Source organism: Hemiscyllium ocellatum, chromosome 21 (assembly GCF_020745735.1).
Source record: "Hemiscyllium ocellatum isolate sHemOce1 chromosome 21, sHemOce1.pat.X.cur, whole genome shotgun sequence".
Lineage (NCBI taxonomy): Eukaryota > Metazoa > Chordata > Chondrichthyes > Orectolobiformes > Hemiscylliidae > Hemiscyllium > Hemiscyllium ocellatum.
Genome location: NC_083421.1, coordinates 63252123 through 63276595, shown reverse-complemented (window position 1 = coordinate 63276595; position 24473 = coordinate 63252123). Strand labels below are relative to the sequence as shown.

The 24473-nt window shown below is 42.3% G+C and overlaps 1 protein-coding gene across 2 annotated transcripts in view; it reads right to left on the bottom strand.

The window, feature by feature from the left end:
- Positions 1 to 8017: 8017 nt before the first annotated feature.
- Positions 8018 to 24473, bottom strand: part of miga2 (mitoguardin 2) — a 51543-nt gene continuing 35087 nt past the window's right edge. For both annotated transcript variants that reach the window (XM_060841616.1, XM_060841617.1), the window contains exons 12-17: positions 24089 to 24175; positions 22364 to 22462; positions 20802 to 20936; positions 15582 to 15635; positions 15284 to 15400; positions 8018 to 14107 (exon numbers count right to left, since the gene is read on the bottom strand). In XM_060841616.1, the coding sequence (XP_060697599.1) occupies positions 13901 to 14107; positions 15284 to 15400; positions 15582 to 15635; positions 20802 to 20936; positions 22364 to 22462; positions 24089 to 24175 (699 nt within the window). In that variant the 3' untranslated portion in view covers positions 8018 to 13900. The remainder of the gene's footprint in view (positions 14108 to 15283; positions 15401 to 15581; positions 15636 to 20801; positions 20937 to 22363; positions 22463 to 24088; positions 24176 to 24473) is intronic.

Below are 24473 nucleotides of genomic sequence, written 5' to 3'. Positions count from 1 at the left end.
TCACGGCCGCCCGCTTACAGCCAATCACGGCCGCCGCAGCCCCCGGCCAATGGCAGGCCGGCCTCGGCGGCGCGCCCGGCCAATCACGGCGCAGAGCAGGTGGAGCCCCCTTCCACCCCCTCCGCCGCCGCCAATTGGGCCGCGCAGCCGGCCAATCCGAGAGGGGCGGCCGCTCGTCCAATCACAGGACTGGCAACTTCCCAGCCCTCCTGGAAAGTGTAACACAATAGAGTCACCGGAAAAGCTCAGCAGGTCTGGCAGCAGACAGTCACAGAGGCATGATCTGGGGATGGACTAGGGTGTACACAGTTAAAAATCACACAACACCAGCTTATTAGTACAACAGCTTTAATTGGAAGCACACTAGCTTTCAGAGCGACGCTCCTTCATCAGGTGATAGTGGAGGGCTCAATCGTAACAGAATTTATAGCAAACATTTACTGTGTGATGTAACTGTAATTATACATTGAAAAATTGATTGCCTGTTCAGCCTTTCAGCTCTTAGTGGAGAGCTGGATCCTATCACTGTATTCTAAGAGCTGAAAAGCTGAACAGGCAATCAATTTTTCAATGTATAATTTCAGTTTCATCACACAGTAAATGTTTGCTATAAATTCTGTGTTACGATCGAGTGTTATCACCTGATGAAGGAGCAGCGCTCCGAAAGCTAGTGTGCTTCCAATTAAAGCTGTTGGACTATGACCTGGTGTTGTGTGATTTTTAACGTCACAGATATACAGCATAGAAACAGAGCCCTCAGTCTATGCTAACCAGATATCCTAAACTAGTCCCATGTGCCAGCACTTGACCCATATCCCTCCAGACCATTCCTTTTTATATAGGCATCCAGATGTCTTTTAAAAGTTGTAATTGTACCAGCCTCCACCACTTCCTTTGGCAGCTCAATCCACACACATCATCCTCTGTCTGAAGAAGTTGCCCCTTACATCCCTTTTGAACCTCCACATCCATGGAAAGAAATCAGAGTTAACGTTTCAGGTCTAGTGACCCTACCTCAGAACTGTTGGTAGCAAGGAAAACGTGGATCTATATGCAGAAAATAGGATGGGGGAGAAAGGGTAAGGAGTAACTGATAGGTAGGGTTAGAGCCCACAGAGAGAGAGAGATGATCAGCTGGACAGAAACGTAGTCAATAACAATCTGGTTAGGAGAGCGACGAGCTATTAATAGTGGTTTTTAGTGGCTAACAATGGGTTGTGTGTAACAGCAGACTATGGCGGCACGGTGGCACAGTGGTTAGCACTGCTGCCTCACAGCGCCTGAAGACCCGGGTTCAATTCCCGACTCAGGCGACTGACTGTGTGGAGTTTGCACGTTCTCCCCGTGTCTGCGTGGGTTTCCTCCGGGTGCTCCGGTTTCCTCCCACAGTCCAAAGATGTACGGGTCAGGTGAATTGGCCATGCTAAATTGCCCGTAGTGTTAGGTAAGGGGTAATGTAGGGGTATGGGTGGGTTTCGCTTCGGTGGGTCGGTGTGGACTTGTTGGGCCGAAGGGCCTGTTTCCACACTGTAAGTCTAATCTAAAAAGACACAAAAACAGAAGTTGCTGGAAAAGCTCAGCAGCTGTGAAGAGAAATCAAAGCTAACATTCCAGGTCCGTTGACCCTTCCTCAGGACACCTACGTTCTGCCCACAGAAGTCACCCTGAGCTTCCAGTTCTGAGAAAGGGTCCATAAAACCAAGGAGTGGAAGTAAGGCCATTCGGCCCATTTGAGTCCACTCCGCCATTCAATCATGGCTGATTGGCATTTCAACTCCACTTACCAGCGTTCTCCCCGTAGCCCTTAATTCCTCGAGACAACAAGAATCTATCAATCTCAGCCTTGAAGACATTTAGCGTCCCGGCCTCCACTGCAGTCCGTGGCAATGAATTCCACAGGCCCACCACCCTCTGGCTGAAGAAATGTCTCTGCATTTCTGTTCTGAATTGACCCCCTCTAATTCTAAGGCTGTGTCCACGGGTCCTAGTCTCCTCACCAAACGGAAACAATTTCCTAGCGTCCACCCTTTCCAAGCCATGTATTATCTTGTATGTCTCTATTAAGTCTCCCCTCAATCTTCTAAACTCCAACGAATACAATCCCAGTATCCTCAGCCATTCCTCATATGTTAGACCTGCCATTCCAGGGATCATCCGCGTGAATCTCCGCTGGACACGTTCCAGTGCCAGTATGTCCTTCCTGAGGTGTGGGGACCAAAACTGGACACAGTACTCCAAATGGGGCCTAACCAGAGCTTTATAGAGTCTCAGTAGCACATCTCTGCTTTTATATTCCAACCCTCTTGCGATAAGAGACAACATTGCATTTACTTTCTTAATCACGGACTCAACTTGCATGTTTACCTTTAGAGAATCCTCGACTAGCACTCCCAGATCCCTTTGTGCTTTGGCTTTACTAATTTTCTCACCATTTAGAAAAGTAGTCTATGCTTTTATTCTTTTTGCCAAAGTGCAAGACCTCGCACTTGCTCACGTTAAATTCCATCAGCCATTTCCTGGACCACTCTCCCAACCTATCTAGATCCTTCTGTAGCCTCCCCACTTCCTCAGTACTACCTGCCTGATCACCTAACTTCGTATCGTCGGCAAACTTCGCTAGAATGCCCCCAGTCCCCTCATCCAAATCATTAATATATAATGCGAATAGCTGTGGCCCCAACACCGAACCCTGCGGGACACCGCTCGTCACCGGCTGCCATTCTGAAAAAGAACCTTTTATTCCAACACACTGCCTTCTGTTAGACAGTCAATCCTCAATCCATCCCAGCAGCTCACCTTGAACACCATGGGCCCTCACCTTGCTCAGCAGCCTCCTGTGTGGCACCTTATCAAAGGCCTTTTGAAAGTCTAGATAGACCACATCCACTGGGTTTCCCTGGTCTAACCTACTTGTCACCAGACCTCAAACATTAACTTGGACTTCTCTTCACAGATGCTGCCAGACCTGCTGAGCTTTTCCAGCAACTTGGAAAATGTAACCACAAGGCTTAGTGTGTGGGAGTTGGTGGGCTGTGATATAGTAGAGTTCAAGGGCTGAAGTTATTGAAGACAAATTGAGTGCAGAAGGCTGCGTGGTCCCCAATCAGAAAATTAGGTGCTGTTTTTCCCGCTTATGCTGAGTTTCGCTGGAGCACTACCACAAACCTGAGACAGAGATTTTAACCATGGAACAGAGTGGTGTTTTAAACTGGCAGGCAACTGGAAGCTCAGGGTAATTTTTGCCGGGAGAACATAGGTTTCTGCGAAGACTGGGTCACCCAGCGTAAGCTGGGAGAACAACATTCATTTTCTGTTTGGGGATCCTGCAGCCTCCTGGATTCAGTATCAAGTTGAATAACTTTCGGGCTTGAACTCTACTATCTGGATGTTTCGTCACCACACTAGGTAACATCTTCAGTGTCCTAGCTGTCCCAACAGACTGTTGGAACTGTCATCACAGTCTACTATACACAACCCACTGTTAACAACTGACAGTCTCCATGAACAGCTATTCACTCTCAGAGAGGTCGTTATCCACTTTTGTCTGTCCAACTGTTCTTCTCTCCATTTCGGTCTATTACTCATTACCCCCTCTCCCCACCCTATCTTCTGCATATAAACCAACATTTTCCTAGCTATCATCAGTTCTGAGGAACTGTCACCTGCCCCAAAATGTTAACTCTGATTTCTCTTCGCAGATGCTGCCAGACATGCTGAACATTTCCAGCAATTTCTGTATGTTTCTGATTTACAGCAACCACATTCTTTCATTTGGTTTTTAATTAAGTGCTGCAGAAACTCAGGTCTGGCAGAACGTTTGGATAGAGAGTCAGAGTTAATGATTTGAGTTCTCAAGGTGGGAGGGTCACTGGCCTCGCAACATAATAGGCCATTCAATGCCAGTATGGCTGATCCATCATTAACTACATTACCTACCTTTGGCCCATGTCACTTAAGACATTCGCTTAACAAAATTTCTCCGTTTTAAAATTAACAGCTGATCTAACTTCTACAAATGGCTGTTGATAAGAGCTCCAAAATTTCTACAACCCTTTCGGGCATTAACGCTTTTTTTTTTAAATATCTACACTTGCTGAGTTTCTGTAATAAGTTCTGTTTTTGTGTATCATTCCACATCCCTGGAGCAAGTGGTACTTGAACTTGACCGACTCAGAGATAGGGACACTACCACTAGCTCAGAGAGGAGGAGGTATGGAATTTTTAAATGCATGGAAAGAGGCTCTTTGGCCCATTATGTCGATGCCAGCCATCAAGCATCCATCTATTCTACTCCCATATTTCAGCATTCGGCCTTGTACACTTATGGTAATCTGGAGTCAGAGGCTGTGGACATATTTATTTTTTTAATACATTTATACCTGGGATATGGGCATCCTGAGCAAGGTTAGTATTGGTCACCCATCCCATTGTTACTTTTGCAGAAACATACTGTATCCAGGATTTGTACCTGAAAATTATAGAAAGTGCAATAAAATTTAACTAGTCCCCATAACAATATTCCATTCTTGGGTGCCTCAGTAGAATCATAATACACTTGAAGTATACAGTCCATGTCAGGCATACAGGGAAATGTTTCACAAGGAAAATTATAGAAAGGGCAATAGAACACAAGTTTCATCTATAAAACATGTTCAATTGTGCAAAGCCTCAATATAACTTTTGCTATTTACAATTTACACAATTTGTCAGGGATACAGGATTCCAAGGATTTAATCCGTTTCCAGGGCCTCACTACATAGATAGTAACTTTGCTCCCATGAGGCCCTACAGCAGCATTTCCTTAGCACATAGTCCTGAACAATGAAATGTGGCAGTCTGCAATACTCAGTGAGAACAACCATTTGCACTGGAAGACCAGCAAGTTTCAAGCAGACCAAAGCACATCTCACTTTGTTGATGGTCCTCCAGCCTCATTTGATGTTTATCTTGGTGTCTCTAACTGGTAACCATCTGTAAAGCAAATTGCTGCAACACAGCCATGCTTCTTAAAAATTGTTTTGATGGGAAATGGCTATTTCTGGCTCAGCCAGTATTTATTTCCCATCCACAATTGTGTTTACATATTGCTAACTAGCATTTTATAATATTCAAATTTCATCTTCTGACATGGTGGAATTCAAACCCTAATCCTCAAAATCTAGAACCACAGACTAATTTTACATTGTTTAGTGACATTACCATAAGGCCATCACCTCCACCCACCCAGTTCAAAATGAACCTGGACAAAGACCACAGCTTCTCTCTTCAGTCCATCTTTGCAAAGGCACATTTTGCAACAATCTCCTCCCCACCACATGCAAGAGAAATGAGAGTCCAGGCATATATAGATAGCATTTGACAGGCTCAGTCGCTCTGTTTCCAGTCAATGGCCCATCCCCAGTTTCCCTCGAATAGGATGGCTTTGTGGGCCATTTCAGAAATAGCCCGAAATCTCACGTAGGCCAGACCAAATATGGATAGTAGAGTTTGCTCCCAAAAGGGCAATCTAGCACAGTTTCAAGGTTCCTATTACTGAGACCAGCTTTAATTCTTGAATTTATTAACTAAATTCAATAAGCTACTCTGATTCAATTTGAGTGCACAGCCACAGAGGATTATCTTGGACCTTAGGATTACCAATTACATTACCACTGTGGTACCATCTCCCCATAAGGCCTTCCAAGTAGTGAAGGAGTGCTGCACTGGCACAGGGGCCATAAAGAGATTAGATTACTTAGTGTGGAAACAGGCCCTTCGGCCCAACAAGTCCACACCGACCCGCCGAAGCACAAACCACCCATACCCCTACATTTACCTCTTACCTAACACTACGGGCAATTTAGCATGGCCAATTCACCTGACCCACACAGGTCAGCTATACCAATATGCCCTTTGGATGGGAAGTAATCGCTCAACCCACCTTATAAAAACATAACCAATTTGTGCAGAACAAAACATGGCCATCACATTTCCTACATGACAACACTGACTAAGAAGTACATTACTGGTTGAAAAGTGTTTTGGGGAATCCTGAACTTGTGAATTCAGCTTCAAATACAAATATTTTCTTCTTACTTTGTCCAACCTTCATATGTTTAAACCAGCCAACATATTGCTTTAAATGTGGCGCCTTTTTCTGATTAGAAATAGAAAGAACTTGCATCTACGCAAGTTTAATATATTTTGGATATCGATAAACACACTATAGCCAAGGTTACCATTGCTACTCTTAGGATGGCTTAAACTGGTCATTCATGACCATGCTTTCAGTTGGTTGCTGAATTCCTGCACTTTAGAAATCCCTCCTGAATTTCACTGCCTGTCTCCCCTCTTTGCTTTATAAAGAGGCTCCTTAAAAATGAGGGGAGAAGACTCCCCTGTGTTTTATTGCATGTCTATTAGTCTGGAAACCCAAGTTTAAATCCCACCATGGTAAATGATGGAATTTTAATTCAAAAAAAAATCTGGAACAAGATTTGTCAATTGTGAACCCATATGGTTGAGTAACATTCTTTAAGGAAGGAAATTGCTATCCTTACCTGGTCTGGCCTACATGTGACTCCAGACCCACAGCAACGTGGCTGACACTTAACTCCCCTCTGCGCAGAGATGGGCAATAAATGTTGCCTAACCAGTGATGCCCTCATCCCAAGATGGAGTAAAATACATACCTCTCACCAAGATTTCACTATCTCCATATTTGGGCCAGTGTCAATTTTTGTCCTGTTAATAATCTTTGATTAGATTCAATTCCCTACAGTGTGAAAACAGGCCCTTCAGCCCAACAAGTCCACAGCGACCCTCCGAACAGTAACCCACTCAGTCCCATTTTCCCTCTGACTAATGCACCTAACACTATGGGCAATTTAGACAATACACATAGGTGCAGGAGTAGGCCATTCTGCCCTTCGAGCCTGCACCACCGTTCAATATGATCATGGCTGATCATCCTTAATCAGTATCCTTTAGCATGGACAATTCACCTGACCTGCACATCTTTGGACTGTGGGAGGAAACCAGACCACACGGAGGAAATCCACGCAGACACGGGGATAATGTGCAAACCCCACACAAGACAGTCGCCAGAGGCTGGAATCGAACCTGGGACCCTGGTGCTGTGAGGCAGCAGTGTTAACCACTGAGTCACCGTGCCACCCACTGGAACTTTTATTAAAGAAGCTATGCAAAACTCTGTCTATTAATTAGTTCATGGCACAACTGTATTTTAACTCCATTGACCACTCAATACCCTTGCCTAATAAGCAAATCCACTTACAGAATATTTGTTCTTTGTGTTTTTTTTATTGAAATGTATTGATGGATACAGGACAGCAGCAATTACTTTAAAAATAAAAAAAAACAATTCTTAAGGTGAGAGGTTTTACATCAAAAGCAATAATTCACACAAACAATAAAAAGAGGCACACATTTATATAATTAAAGAATGACCACTTCAGACGTTTTTCTCCATTCCTTTCTCCTCTTCGCTCCCAACTTATTACAGACCTCAATTTTTTTGTAAAATTTTAATAGCAGCTACAAAAGACTGAATCCACAACACAGACTGAAATGGAACCAGTCTAAGTCTCAATACAAGACAAACTTAATTCAATTTCAGACAATACAACAATTTTGCCTTAAATCATGAACAAAACTAACCAGAAACCTCATGAAGATGAGAAACTATAAAATTCATAGTCAATCCAGGAAATGGTGGCAGGAAGGTATAGTCTCTACTGATATCTGGATCAGCCTATAGTGGTCGAGACATGACACTTTTCAGAGAGCAAGTATGGAGTCAGCAAAGATAGGCCTTGGGCTTGGCTACTGGTAAAGAAAGACCTAATATTGGTATGGTAATTGTTTTAGTGTAAAAAGTGAGGTCTGCAGATGCTGGAGATCAGAGCTGAAAATGTGTTGCTGGTTAAAGCACAGCAGGTCAGGCAGCATCCAAGGAACAGGAAATTCAACGTTTCAGGCCAGAGCCTGATGAAGGGCTCTGGCCCAAAACGTCGAATTTCCTGTTCCTTGGATGCTGCCTGACCGGCTGTGCTTTAACCAGCAACACATGGTAATTGTTTTAGTCTATACTACAGCACTTGCTTTGCTATCAGTTACTTGTCCAGTGAGTTCTTTTAAGTCCAGTTTAGTTGCTGTTGCTGTTTCAGCTGCATCTTCAGACAACGTACAAGTCAAACCATTTACTTACGCCTTCAGCACCTTGCAGTACTCAACTGGTGACATATTTTACAAGAATTAAAATAGCGATTTGATTGGAGGGAAACCAGGCATGTGTACAGAAAATTAGAAATTGGGCCTAATGCATCCACATCATCAGATTGCCACTTAGACTTCTTTGTCGTCCTCCTTCTGTAAGTACTAACCATGTTCCAAAACTTACCTCCCCACAAACTGGGGTCAGGCAAGTAACTTGCTCCAGGCCATCTCCTATGCTCATTTAAAAGGTGTACAAACATGACAAAACTTTATTCTTTCCTCCTCTATTTAATGTTCCTCTCCTTCACTCACCCTGGACACCACACTCTCATCACTTCTACTCTCACCACCAACATTTACAGTTCTCCTAAATTGGCTCCAAACTTGCAGGTTGTATTTCATGAGGTATAGTTTACAAAACATATCTCTGTTGTGAAACCCAACGAGCTCCATTCCGACACGAGGGTGACACGCACAGTGAGTGTTAAGTAAGTGCCTAATTCTCTTACACATTAGCCTGCATCAGAAATAATTGGTACACTGGGCTTTCAGAAAGAGCTACAGGAAAGATTAATAAAATTCATACTTCTGTAAGCACAGAGCTTGGAAGAATGGTGTCTGCGGGTGCACTATGTGGATCAACGAGGTTCTTTAACTACAACAACATGCAAACAAACTCCCGGCTGATTAATAGCCCTCACTTGGGTTGACATAGCTCAATCAATAACTAATGTAAACACATCTTTTCCAAACCTGATTCACATTTCAATTCTCTCAAGTAAAACTTAATATATTGGAATTAACAGAACAAAATCCAACAATGTCTTGCTAGCTTTGTAAACAATAAAAGTCACTGCTAGAGACATCAAACGAAAACAGGACAGCAATCAAAACCAAGAGAACATTAAATTTAAAGTCACCGAAAACAACCATGAATGCAAAGCAAAGGATGTTGTGATCAAGTTATACAGAGCTATGATCAGGTCACAGTGCATAGGCAGCATTCTGCTCTAGTCATGGACAGCAAGGTAAGAATTAAATATTCTCCAGAATTTGGACAAGAGAAAAGGAATTAAGTGACAAAGACTTTTCAGCCTGAAAAGGAAGCTAGCCTACAAATAGACAATATTAAATAGTATGGAAAAGGTTAAATCTAGATATTATTTTAAATTCAATGGTAGGAATAGGACACAGATTAAAAGCAAGCTTTTCCTGCAAAGAAGTGTCAGCAATGGGAAATTTCACCCCAGGAAAGATTTTGATGCTAAAATATGAGAAAGATTTGAGAAATCACGCTGGCCTCGCAGGGTACACTCTGATGTAGACTCAAAACGTTAGCTTGCTCTCCCCATAGATACGGTCTGACCGCTGGGATTTTCAACATTTGTCGTTTTCAGTACAGATTCCAGCATCTGCAGTAATTTGCTCCTACATTTGGTTGAATAATGGGCACCTTTACCCACATTACCTCGCGATCTTAAATCACAAGTAGTTGCTCTTTAGAGAAAGTGGGGCAGAAACCAGAGGTCTGATGGTTTTGCTACTGAGAGAGAGAGCGGTTTCTAAATGGACTTCCATTGCTTTCTCCAACTTGGTAGGAATAGAATTACATTGAATGACAAGAATGATCCCAGCTCACATCTAGCCGAGTCATAAAGGTAAGCCCACAGATGTAGGGAACAGCAAGATACACAGGCAATGAAGGAGGCTTGGGGAGCAGTGGCCATATTACCTATGAATCATTGCCAAAAAGCACATTCTCAGTGAATCAGCAACGGGAAGCTCTATGACCTTCGGTAACTGTTAGAATGAATTAGTTTTCCACTGCAGAGATTCAGGATCAAATTCTAGGCTCACACTCCCCATAGATCACTGAGGGCTGAGCACTGTTGCAGATACTTTAGGTTAACTGAACCATTAAGCCAGAGCCTCCTATTATCTATTTAGATGGTTGGCCTTCCTGGCACTATTCTGAATGGCAGCAGGTGCTAGGGCCAATATTTTGTCCTCAATCGACTATCATGCAGAAAAGATTATTCCATCATTGTCCCGCTTGTGAGATTTAGCTGTGTGTAAAACGACTCCAATACTTTCTATTTTACACAGTGACCACTCTAACACGTGCTCAATCACTGAAACATTTTGGGATTTCTGAGGTCACGAAATCTGCTGTAGAGATATATATCCTTCCTTTAAAACAGTTACAATTTTACAAAGTCAGCAAACTCTGGTCTAGGCCGAGATTAGAGGTGGTAGAGTTTGAATTTTGTTCAACTTGGCGCAAGATTTCTTTAACAAAATAAAAGAGTGTTAGCAAATCGGATTTCTATGTAGCCAAATTTGCTCTACTTTGTTTAAAAAAAAGGCAATTGGACTTTTATTGAACATGACAATTTCCTGGCACATTATCAAAAAGAAAGCTTTGTTGTTGACAGTACAGTTTCTAAGCTAGCTCATAATTGGTGAACCCACATAGACTTGGATTCAAAGTGCCTCTCTTCCATCTTGTCCTTGGAGAAAGTGAGGACTGCAGATGCTGGAGATCAGAGTCGAGAGTGTGGTGCTGGAAAAGCACAGCCAGTCAGGCAGCATCTGAGCAGCGGGAGAATGGATGTTTCAGGCATAAGCCCTTCATCAGGAATCCGCCACACTCTCAACTCCATCTTGTCCTGTCAAGTACTCCCGTGTCAAGTATACCTTCCATTAAGATGCAGAGTCTAAAAAGGCTCGCTTCACTTGCCATGTACTTCAATGCCCAGCTGCAACACAGAACTCCTGACTACACTAGTCCCACTCCAGTCTCCTTTGCAGGAAGATGAACCCTCATGTATTAGGTTTGGGGTAGCCTGGATCTCTATCACATCCAGAAACCTCACACCTACCAAAATGAAATTTCATCTGGTCAGAGCTGGGTTCCTAACCCAGGAACTGATGGAGAATACAGCCAATAAGATCACTATTATACCCAAGCCCTCAAGCAGATAGCTTCTATTTAAAAGCGATTGCATTTTGTAATTTCTTTAACCCATTTAACACTAACGGGACTCTCCTCTAGATAATGACTCCTGCCCTTAGTGTATTTTGTCCAAACTACCAACCACTTTGTTTCCTGAACAGCATGTCACAAATACATGACCAGACCTCCACTATTTTCCCATAAGCCTCAATGACAACTCAAGAAGAAACAGTTACAAATTTCAACACAATAGAAATCACTGCTTAAAAATTCTATTCTCTTTAATATCTTAATACATTCAGTAGTCCTATTATAAATCCTTTAATAATCAACAGGATGTCATTCTGGAAAACATACAGTGGCTAATTTATAAGGAGCCTCCATGACACATTGTTGGAAACAATAAACCAGACAGTTAAATTCAGTTTGCAAGAACAATAATCAGTAATTATCCAAGGAACTGATTGTATCGGGGACAGGGTTTGGTCTGAAATTCCAAAGCTCAAAACAGAAAAATCACAAAACTTGACACTGAGCCTTTCCTTTTAAAAGCACACACAGACCTGTCCATCTTTAGTGAGTTGTCTCACCTTCTGTAAGTGTCGGTGTAGCACGATCCTAATTGCTCCAAAAGGCAGAAACAGACTTTCTGTTGCTGATGCTGTTCACCATAAACAGATTTGTTCCAAGTCTCTCTGAGACAACAGTTCAAATAGACAAAAGACCTGTTTCAGGTTGGCATCTATTGATCATAAACCATTGTTAACAAGTGCATCAGGCCTCTTCATTTGGAGGGTTTAGAAGTAATATAATTATACAAACCTGAGTAATAAGACACCTGGTCTTTTAAACAATCCTGACGCACATTGAGAACCCTCCTCTCACCCCCTCCACCTCTCACACAGCATTATTTGGGCTATGAAATGTTTGACACCAAGGACCATGTCTCATTGGTGATAATGTGCACCTGAACTGGCAGAGGGAGAAAAGGGACAAGAATGAGAGATTTGATTAATCAAAAACCACTCCCATCACAGCATGAGGCATACATTGAGACAATACAAAAGTGGGGGGAGAAAATGTAATTGAATGTAATTTTTTTTTTAAAAAAAGCAGTGCAAACTCACTTAAAACTTTGATTTAGACTTTGAGCCCACAAGGAAACTTTCAGGAGATTTCCTGAACTACGTTTAGTCCATTCTTCAAAATTAAAATTATTACATATTAACAATTTCAAAAGGAACTCAAGATCTAAAGAGAAACAATTTAATTACAAGATAGTCCACGAGTTTGTTTTGCCCCCAAGGTTTTTCAGGTGGTGTATCAATTTAGGGACAAAGATTCCACGTCAGAGGATCTTCGGGCTGGAAGCAATGATCGCTCATATTTTTGTTTGTGCTGCCTATTTATTGCATTGTAAGACCGTGTGCATCCGAGGGGGCAAAACTGGCTTATGTCCTTGCAGTACATTCCAGCATGCTGTATACCCAGACAGCCTTAGGGGAACAGAGGGCAGAAGTGAGCAATTCACCCTTTCTCATGAATGGTAAAATGGAAAAATATGAGAAACAAGATTATTTCTCCAGCAAAATACAGTGTGTGGTGAGTAAATACAGAATAGTAATTAAGAGTCACAACAATCCTAGTCACTTGCAGCAGTATGGTCTCTATGTGTGACCAACAGGGGATTTAACCAATTCTGGTTGGGATAGTGGGGTCACTATTTGCAGCTTTTTCTTAATACCCTGATGATTATTACCCTCCTGTTCCAGAGAGTGCAGGGTGTAGGATTACAGAGAAAGCAACATGTTCCGTGATTCAGTTATCTTTGCCCTGACCCCAACTGTGCCCTATAGTGTTGCCAGCTAAGGTGGTGGATGGTGGCACAGGTTACAATGCAATCATTGACAAGACTGACATTAAAATCAGTCTTTTTCAAAAAGAAAAAAATGAAACAAAACTAGTTGCCTGTTTTTTTCGACTCCAAGTTAGTACTTAAAAAATAAGTGCTTTGAAATTTCAAACATTTAGCCATTTTCTTTGTACAGCGGCTATCAAGAAATGAGTGCTCATGTACTTCCCCACGGTATAACCCGACAGTAATGTGCTGGGCAAAGAGAAATAGCAGGCACAAACTGAGGATCAGCATTTTCCTCCTAAGGCAGGAGATGTTAAGGCCAACTGTCGTGTTTCAGTTTACAATCCTGGATATCTGCCACTCGCAACTCACATTTCACAATCCATACAGTTCAGTAACAGACCAGGCAGTGCAGTAAATCAACCACACCACAGAGAGGCACTGTTCCACCCAAGCTTAAAGAGCAAGGCTGATACTATGCCACACACCCCCAAATTAAACACAATCTGGAGGGAAGTGTACTCCTAATCCTGCAAGCCTCAGAATTTGCTCTCAAGAACGCACATCTCCATCAGCGAACATCTCCGCAATGGACTAGATTCACAAGAATAATGCTTCATTCTTCCTGTCCCCAACCAATGATATATCAAAGTGCTGATATTCAACAGAAAGAGACAATTGTAATGTATAGGGAGTATTCTGATCAAGATTCTTAATAATCTCCTCAAAACAGAGGTGGGAAATGGGGGAAGATGGGAAATCATCCAGGAATCAGATACAGGTCACTGATTCTTAGTGCCAAGTTATTTGTTTCTTGCAAAAATTAATCGCTTTTTTATTTTAAATAAAAAAACCTGTGTGTCCAAGTTTCATACAAGACTGGCCTCTTCCAAAGGTCCATTGTCAGTGGGTAACGTCCCATTCATTTCTGTTATTGCATCAACGCCCAGGTAGCCAAGGAGAATCTCACTGCGTCTGCGTGATAATTGTACAATGTCGTCCGCCAGTGAATTCACTGTAGTGTATCGCACTTTGTCCAAATCAAACATGTCCTTCAAATACTGAAGTATTTGTTGCTATAAGAAAAAGCAATAAGTGTGCATAAAAACAATATTCAAACAACAAACAAGTTGTAAAGCATACTGGAAACATCCCTACCTACCCACTTTCTCTGAATTACAGGATTTATTTATTTCTGCATTGAATTTCTATCATAACAGCAGGTTCCACTGGGTGGCAATATTGAGGACAATTCTAACTTCGTTAAATGGGCAAATTGAATCTCTAACAAAGACAGAAAATGCTGGAGAAACTCAGAGAGAGAGAAATAAAGATAATGTTTTGAAACAGTATGTGAAATAACTCCAGAGGCCAGTATCCTGTCACCAAGTCCCCCTTTAATTACACATGGAGAGTCCTCGACACTGATCCAGCTCCCTCAGTCAACAAAACCTCTACCACTCCTGTTTATATCTGTCAGCCAGGGCTCCCTATTTGGATCAGATCAACAGCCTCAGCCAGGGAACTCATTCTTTGAGGTCTATCCGGCTGACCTCATTACAATCATTACAGTATAAGGAGTCTTCAGTAATGAAAAGGGCTGGAAAATGTTTTTTTAAAAATAGATCTGACAGAGGCAGTGCAGCAGCAAGGGGAACAGATCGTATAGAGGCCCTGTGTGAAGGGCAAAGGGGTTGTTAGCTGTGATGAAAGCAGAAGCATCAGCTGCTCATACCTTTTCCCTCATCAGCAGCAAAGCAACGTGATTGGAAGATGGAAAATAGTGTTTTTCATTGTTTTACAACCCCCTTTCAACAACCCCCCTCCCATTGTCCCTCAAACCCAAAACGTGATGGAATCTAAACGTGAAACTGCAAAACATGATGGAATCATGTTAGCCTCATACCTTGGACTTTGCAATGATGTGCAGCTCTGTGAGCCTCTTAGCAGTGGCCAGCATAACTCTGACTTATATTGCTGTTCTAACACCAGTGAGTCAAAAACCTAGAATTCTCTAACAGGCCCTTTCAACACAAGTGGTTTAAGTAGTCAGCCAAGTATCACTTTCTCAAGGGATAACTCAGTATGAATAACACTTTCCAGTGTCATTCTCCACCCCAGAATAATTTTTTTTAATGTGAGATGAAAATTAAATAAAATTATCAATGTTTGAGAAGGCCCTGGGGTAAGCACTCTTGCCCTCATCTCCAATACACTGGGTGACCAAGGAGATTTTAAAAGAAGCTTCTTACCTTAAATATAGTGCAAACTTCACAGAGGTGTTGTTTTGGTCCGAGAAAGCCCCAGGCAAGGACAGGACTTACATGCTCCGAGATGGAGTAAAAGTGGGAAATGAACCCATCAGGGACCTATAGGCACGAGGTAACACAATGTAATCACCACAAACTAATCTTAAGAGTATCACTCATTTTAAATTTTAGGCCAAATATTATTCCATTTTCGCTAAGCTCACAGCATGCCACACACATTGCGTATTTTATAATTATTGCATTGTTTCTTCCCCCAGTCTGTGTCCCTCTGTTTACTGACCTGCAGCAGTCGCCTTTTTGCTTTTAACACTGACCAACAAGCTGTGGCAAGGGCCTGTGGAGTTGAAGAAATCAGAACAGTCAAAACAGTTTTCTTTTTAAAGGGTGTGGATGTTGTTGGCAAAGTCAGCATTCATTGCCAATTCCTGATTGCCTTGAACGGAAGGAAATGCGAGGACTATTTCAGAGAACAGCTGAGAGTCGACCACATTACTGTCACTGTGGAATCACATGCAAGCCCAACAAGGTAAAGATGCAGATTTCCTTCTGTTATGAAGGTGTAGGTGTGTACTGTACTTTCAAGAGAGAGAGGAAGTTAGTAAGCACGTGTGCTGAACAATTTAAAAAATAAAATTTAGTTGAAACAAATAGCTAGAGCCACATTGCCATGGAACAAAAACAAATTCAAATTCAGCCAAATTAAATTATGCCCCAGATACCAAAATTCAATCGAATTGGAATTTAATGTTTTGATGACATCAAACAAATGAAATGATCCGATGCTTTGGGGTATAAAACCGGACATTTTCAACAGTTAGGGGGAAGAACTGCCACCATCACCAACAAGTACAGACTGTGAGCCGAATAGCTCTCTGTAAAGTACCTGTCCATAAGAAAACTTATGTAGCACCAACACTGAAGCCGACCTAGAGGAAAATCTACAAAGGAGAATCGACAAAGCTGACCAGTTTTGAAACATGTTTTTTTAGTAAATTTTAATCAGAGATTTTTTTTAAAAATCAGACCAGTATTGTAGAGTGGGAGGTAAAAGATAGGTTTGAGAGAAAAGAGTTGTCTAATGTTCTCTTTTGGACTTAAAGAATAAAATTGTTAATTTTACTTTAAATAGCGACCTCTGGGATAATATTTATAATGACAGTCAGTTCTGCTAGAACGCATGTTTCTTCAACACAAATTGGCGATAACGCAATTGAAGAATTTATACCATTATTTGTAGAAAGTGAACTTTCCTTACCTGTATTTGCTATAAAGCAATTCCAATCCTATAGGTTTAAATGTACAGTCGGTTCTGATATAATGCAATAGTTCCATTCTTGTGCAATTCCGCGTCATAAGAAAATCTTGCAAAAGTCACCCCACTTAAACTAATGGGGCCAGAATCGTGTTATAACAAATACAGATAAGGAAAGTTCATGTTCTAGAAACAGTGATCTGAATTCTTCAATCGTGTTATAGCCAATTCATGTTGAAGAAACACGCATTATAGCAGAACCAACTAATACCGACAAACCCCTGTTGCAATTGACATGATCCTTATTTGAAATGTCCAATGAAAGGACAGCATTAATCAATGCCATTCTCTAGTAGTGGGAAGGGAGGCAGTATTATTCACTAAGTCGTGAAATGATGGCAATAGCAGGAAGACCCAATTTGTTAAAAAGGTGTCTGATGACATCTGGAACATAACGCAAATATCGGGAAAAAAAAAAGAGATGATGGCTTGGTGATATTATTGCTAGACCATTATTCCAGAAACTCAGCTAATATTCTAGGGACCTGGGTTCTAATCCCGTCAAACACCATTCCTCATTCCCAATTCCTCTACCTCATCTGTTCCCAGAAGGACCAATTCCACCTCAAATAGACAATAGGTGCAGGAGTAGGCCATTCAGCCCTTCGAGCCTGCACCACCATTCAATGTGATCATGGCTAACCATTCCTAATCAGTATCCGCTTCCTGCCTTATCTCCATAACCCTTGATTCCACTATCTTTGAGAGCGCTATCCAACTCTTTCTTAAACGAATCCAGAGACTGGGCCTCCACTGCCCTCTGGGGAAGAGCATTCCACACAGCCACCACTCTCTGAGTGAAGAAGTTTCTCATCTCTGTCCTAAATGGTCTACCCCGTATTTTTAAGCTGTGTCCTCTGGTTCGGCACTCACCCATCTGCAGAAACAAACATGGTTTCCTGCTGCCAGAGTGTCCAATCCTTTCATAATCTTATATGTCTCAATCAGATCCCCTCTCAGTCTTCTAAACTCAAGGGTATACAAGACCAGTTCAAGAGAGACCATTCTTTCCGCAACTCGCTGGTCAGGTCCATGCCCCCCACCAGCCTACACCCCACTCCTGACACCTTTCCCTGCCACCACAGGAAGTGCACAACCTGCACCCACACCACTCCCCTCACCTCACCTCCATCCAAGATCCCAAGGGATCCTTCCTCATCCATCAGAAATTTACCTGCATCTCTAGCAATGTCATCTACTGCGTCTGTTGCACCCGACATGGTCTCCTCTACATCGGGGAGACAGGCACCACCCTTCTGATCTGTCCATCATTCCCTCCTCTGACCTATCCCCTTCTCCCTCACCTTCATCCACCTATCGCTTTCTCAGCTACCTTCCCCCCAACCCCAACCCCCTCGTCCACAAGCCTCATTCCTGATGAAGGGCTTATGCCTGAAACGTTAATTCTCCTGCTCCTTGGATGCTACCTGACCTGCTGTGCTTTCCCAGCATCACACACTCCAGCATCTGCGGTCTTCACCTTCCCCTCCTTCAAATCCCATCATGGCAGATGGTCGAATTTGAATTTGATAAAAATCTGCAATTAAGAGTCTAATGATGACCATAAATACATTGTTGATTTTTGGAAAAGCTCATCTGGTTCATTAATATCCTTAATCAATCTTAATGTCGGCATCAATCAGCATCAACCCAGTCAAGGGAACACTGACTACACTATTAGAAGACCCAAACCACAACCAACTTCATCAGCAAGGACAATATCATCAAGCTAGTGGACCTATGCCTTACCACCCACTTCACCTTCAACAACAAAACCTACAGACAAACCAACAGAACACCCATGGGATCTACAATATCAGGATTCTTAACAGAGGGAGTAATGCAAAGACCCGAACAAACAGCTCTGCCAACCATCCAACCCAGACATTGGGTCTGCTACGTGGATGACACCTTTGTCATCACTAAACAAATAAATTAGAGGAAACCTTCAAGACTGTCAATACTACCCTTACTGGCATAAAATTCACTAACGAGGAAGAAAACAACAACAAACTGCCATTCCTAGATGTCACAGTAGAGTGAACAGCCAATGGGGAACTTCAAACCAGTGTCTGCAGGAAAACAACGCATATGGACCAAATACTGAACTACAGAAGCAATTAGCCCAACATCCACACAGAAGCTGCATCAGAACATTTCAACGAGTCACCACACATTGCAGCACAGAGGGACTATGTAGAGCAGAAGAAAATCACCTATACCATGTACTCAAAAAGAATGAGTGCCCAATGAACACAGTCCGCAGATTTCTCAGCAATAAATCCAAACAGACAAAGCACATCCAGAAACCCTAGCCACTCTCCCCTACATCAAAGACATCTCGGAAATGACTGCCAGACAACTCAGACCTCTTGGGATCATGGTAGCCCACAGACCCACCACAACACTAAAACAGAAGCTAATGAATTTGAAAGACCCTATACAGACAACAGGCAAAAACTAATGGAATTTACAAAATACCTTGCAAGGACTGTAACAAACACTACATTGGACAAACAGGCAGGAAACTAGCCACCAGGATAAATGAACACCAACTAGCCACAAAACGACATGACCCTCTCTCACTTGTATCCTTACATACAGATGAGGAAGGCCACCACTTCAACTGGGACAACACATCCATCCTAGGACAAGCCAAACAGAGACATGCACGAGAAATCCTAGAAGCATGGCATTCCAACCGGAGCTCTGCAATTAAGAGTCTAATGATGACCATAAATACACTTGATTATTGGAAAAGCTCATCTGGTTCATTAATGCCTTAAATCAATCTTCACGTCGGCATCAATCAGCATCAACCCAGTCAAGGGAACACTGACTACACCATCAACAAACACATCAACTTGGATCCCATTTACCATCCCTGAGAAAAAGAACAGCAATGACATCACCATAGGAAATGACATCAACATAAATAGAAAGCAGGAAACACCAGCACTGCTTCGTCCAGAGGCTCACTGAAGATTTTACCAAGTAGGGTGACGAAATGTCTGAAAACAAATCTTCCAGCTCAGCGAGCAAACCTACATCCAGAACCTCCACCTGAGTTACAAATCTTCTCAAAAGCTTGCTAACATGATCGACTCTTAATGGCAATTATGGATTGGCAATAAATGCTGGCCTAGCCCAAGTCCCACAAGTATATTTTAAAAATTACATGGGTTCCTATGGAAACACATCTTTCCAACAATTCAGTTTTACTTAACATAGGTGATTTCCAAGAACATAACAGCCACATTATTCAAGGATTACCTGTACTTTGTCTTATGTTTCATAAAAAGTAAACAAAGCTCTTTTGACATATCTAAATGGCTTAAAGATATTGAAAATCTGACACTCGCACCTTCTGTTAACTTTGGTCAGCACACATTCGCATGACTATAGTAAATACTGCATCCCTCCATATAAATATGTCTCAACATAAAACACAGTGTCTGGCCACTGGAGACACTGCAATGTCCCAATTGGTTAGGTGGGGTAGGGCGAGGGGTTAAAACAAGTGAGAGGGGGTTAATTACAGAGTGACAAATTAACGTGGACAGCTTCATTGTAAATGTAACCATTGTAATTTATAACAAAGATGGAATTAAAAATAAGAATGCCTTGCTTCAAAAAATAGACTGAATGGTCTCTGTAAACCCTGAATCAATATCATCATCCATCCTCAAACTTCACTTCACCAGGAAAACTATCACAACAGAAAGAGAGCACAGAGAGACATACGTGGGACACATGACAAAAGGGAAGTGTGGGGAAGAGCATGGAAAAATGTGACAGAGTAATTAAAGCTCATTATTAGTCCAGAGCACCTTCAGTATCCCCGAGCTCTGACACAGCCATAGAATCCTCTCAGTGTGGAAACAGGCCATTTGGCCCAACAAGTCCACACCGACCCTCTGAACAGCATCTCACCCAAATCCATCCGTCACCCTGCGTCTTCCTCATGGCTAACACACCTAACCTATACACCCCTAAACAGTATGGGTAATTTAGCATGTCCAATCCACACAACTTGCACAGCTTTGGAATTCAAGTTCTCTGGAGCTCTCTCAGTGGTCAGGGTGACCACCAGAGTTAGATTAATTCATTTGTTTGCAACACACGTAGCTGATGAATCATCTTTCCTACAATCATTGCAGTGCAGTAACGTAGGTCAATGTCACTTACCGTCTCCTTAAAACTATCTGAGAGCCAGCGGTTCCGTAAAACAGCAACCACAGATGAAGGAGGATTTTCCAAGTCTTCAAAGGCATCCATCAGAATGAAATCCAATACAATATCAAAAAAGCTCATGCTCACAACCTGTAGACACAAGTTTTCTCGCATGAGTGAAAGAAAGGGTGTTTATACAGCACCTCACATAACCTCATGACATCACAAACTACTTTACGTACAATTCTGTTGTAGGAAACAGTGTGTGAAACCAAGGTACAAAAACAGCAACAAGACGATGGCCAGATAATCTGTTACTAATGATTCAATAAGAGATAGAGAAAGGCCATTCAGCCAACTAGGTTATGCTCCACATAGGTCTTCTCCCACAAGTCTTCATTTCACACTATCCCAGCATCATCTGATCCCTTTCTCCTTCGTGCTTATCCAGCTTCCCTGTAAATGTGTTAACAGTACTCACCTCAATCACTCCTTGTCATACTCTCTGGGTAAAGAAGTTTCTGCTAAATTCCCTACTGAAATTAGCAGCAAATACACTTATATTGATGGTCCCTAGCTCTGGTCTTCCCAGTATATTGGGTCCAGGTCGATGTGCTTATTGATTGAATCTGTGGATGAGTGCCATGTCTCTAGGAATTCCCTGGCTGTTCGCTGTTTGGTTTGCCCAATATACCGGCCACTGCAGCGGACAGCTGGAACTGACAACTGGAAGCGGCAGAGACAAACCACTATAAAAGCCGGAGGAAACATCACAGAAGCACTTCACAGGAGGCTCCCAAGCACTGAGGATTTCACCTAGACAGGGGACGAAACGTCTGCAACACAAATTACCAGCTCGGCAAACAGAACCACAACAATGGTAACATCGCCATCACAAAGTAGAGATGGGAAACATAGGAAAACAGAAAATAGGATCAGAAGTAGGCCATTCAGCCCATCAAACCCACTCTGCCATGCAACAAGATCATGGTTGATCCTCTATCTCATTCATTTGCACTCTCCCCCAAGCTTCCAGAAATCTCCCTCTTTCCTAAATATATTTCAGGGATTTGATCTCCACAGCCATCTGCAGCAGAGAATTCCACAGGTTCAATGCCCCAAATGAAGAAATTTATTTACATTTCAATTCAAATGGCCTACTCTCACATGTCCCAAGACCATGACCCCTTGTTCGAGCCCCTCTATAATGGGGGGCCCATAATTTACAAAGATCACAGTGTGAAAATTAGGACCTCACAGGTGGACCCAAACAACTTCACCAAGTCTATAAAGACATGATTTGGGAATGCAAGGAATTCAGGTTGATCAGATGTAATTAGCCCTTGCACTTCTGAATAAATATTTCATTCTTTCCAAGCAAGACATGTAAATGTCCCCCTCTAAACTTCACCGCAGCACAGGCTGCCTCTCACTGGTGTATACCTGCGTGAATGAGCAATAAGGTTCTGTAATACGATCAGCTCCAGTCATTTAAAATAACCACATCAGCAAAACATTGAATGGAAGTTCACTTCCGGCCCTAATCAGATAGCAACTAAAATGATTTCGGGACCTACCCCTCGCCCCTCCAGCTCTCTCTTGGTCATCGCCCAGGTTTCTTCCCTTGCTGCATACTGCAGCATTTCGTGGTAGGTCTCATGGAATCTATTTACATTCTGCAATAGGAAAAGAGAGTCAAGGAAAGGAAGGCGAGATTGCTCTTTTCATTACATCATAATGATGAGAATATCAGATTTAGTTCCTGCCTAGGTGTACCTCCTTCCTCAAACATTTTAACTGTCACCAGCACAGCTGAGAAATCAACCACTCAGCACCTCACACTGCAAGGTTGGTCATAAGACTAATAACTGCTGAAAATGTGTTGCTGGAAAAACGCAGCAGGTCAGGCAGCATCCAAGGAACAGGAAATTCGACGTTTCGGGCATAAGCCCTTCATCAGGAATCCTGAGCATGTGGAATTCAGACGTTAGGTCCATTATCCAAGTATGTTACATTGTAAAATAAAAAACCCCAAAGAACTGCAGATGCCGAAAATCAGAAGCAAAAGTAGCAATTGCCGGAAAATCTCAGCAGATCTGGCAGCAACAGTGGAGAGAAATCAGCGTTAACGTTTCAGGTCCAGTGACCCTTCCTCAGGATCTGAAGTTGGATTCGCTGTGATTATTGTCCTTAGATAAGAAGATGTGAGGGTAGATTTGATTGAAATGCACAAAACTGAGGGGGACCCGGATAGATTGGATGGTTCAATTCTGAGGAAGGGTGACTGGACCAGAAACATTAAGCCTGATTTCTCTCCACAGATACTGCCAGACCTGCTGAAATCTGTCCTTGTTTCATATTACTCTGTGATTCAGGATGTTAGAACACCCATCATAGCCAGATACCTGCTCCTCAGATGCTGCCTGACCTTCTGTGCTTTTCCAGCACCACTCTAATCTAGACTCTGGTTTCCAGCATCTGCAGGCCTTGTTTTTACCTAGATAAAGATACCATACAGTTCAACTGTGCCCTCATCTACTGACTTCCAATTATTTTAAAGATGAATTGCAAAACATTTAAATGAAACAACAGATATAAATTGTTACTCTTTTTAATTCCACGCAGAAAAGAGGCCACTTGGCCCATCATTTACTGGCCAAAAAATAAGCCAACCAGCCTAATCTCATTTTCTTCATCCATTTCTCTATAGGCTATGTTCACCAATCATCTCTCTCTCATTGCAGACGAGCCTTATGGTAGGACGATGACGTTTTTACCTTTTTTAAATACTTTAAAAAGTTAAAGGGTTTCCTATCTTACCACCCTTTCAGGAAGTGAGCTCCAGACACCACCATCCCCGAATAAAAAATTTTTCATCTTCTTTCTAACCTTTAAACCTATGCCCTCTATTCACCGATACTCTGTTAGGATAAAAAGTCCTTTCCCATCCAGTCTATCCAGGCCTCTCCCAATTTTGTACATCTCAATCAAATCTGCCCTCATCTTCACATCCAAGGAGAACAATCACAGTGAATCCAATCTTTGCTCATGGCTGCACTTTTCCCATCCAGGTTACATTGTTGTTAATCCCCCTCTGGACCCGCTCCAGTGCAAACACGCTGACAGCACATACTGCAACAAGAAACAAGTTCCAGCATAACAGGATTTACAAAAAAACTTAAAAAGGTCACACACAGCTTTACCAGAACGCCAGGACTGCCTTGGAATCCCAAAATCTCATCACATTAAATCACAAAGTTCCAAATTACAGAATATCTGTGGGCTTGGGCCTGTTGTCTTACCTTTCCTGCAGTGGACATCAGTCCTGTAATCATCTGCTTCCCAATTTCACTGAAATATAGCCGGTTTGCTTCATCCTGCAGCACTACCTGTGACAAAAATACAGTTTCATTAGAAATGGAAGCAGCTCACAAGTGCCTGCCCCCATAGTGCACGTCAGAACTCCCAAACTGCTAATGTCATCTAATATAGCAGAAGCAGAAAATCCTGGAAATATTCAGCATGCCGAGATTATGCACACAAAGAGAAAACAAAGTAATTTTTCATGTTTGTGAGAAAAATGTGGCCTGATGGTTTCAGTACTTTGCTTTAATTTTCGATTTCCAGCAGTCACGGTGTATCATCTAATACCACAGGTGCAGAGTAGCTACAGACCAGGGTTGAAGC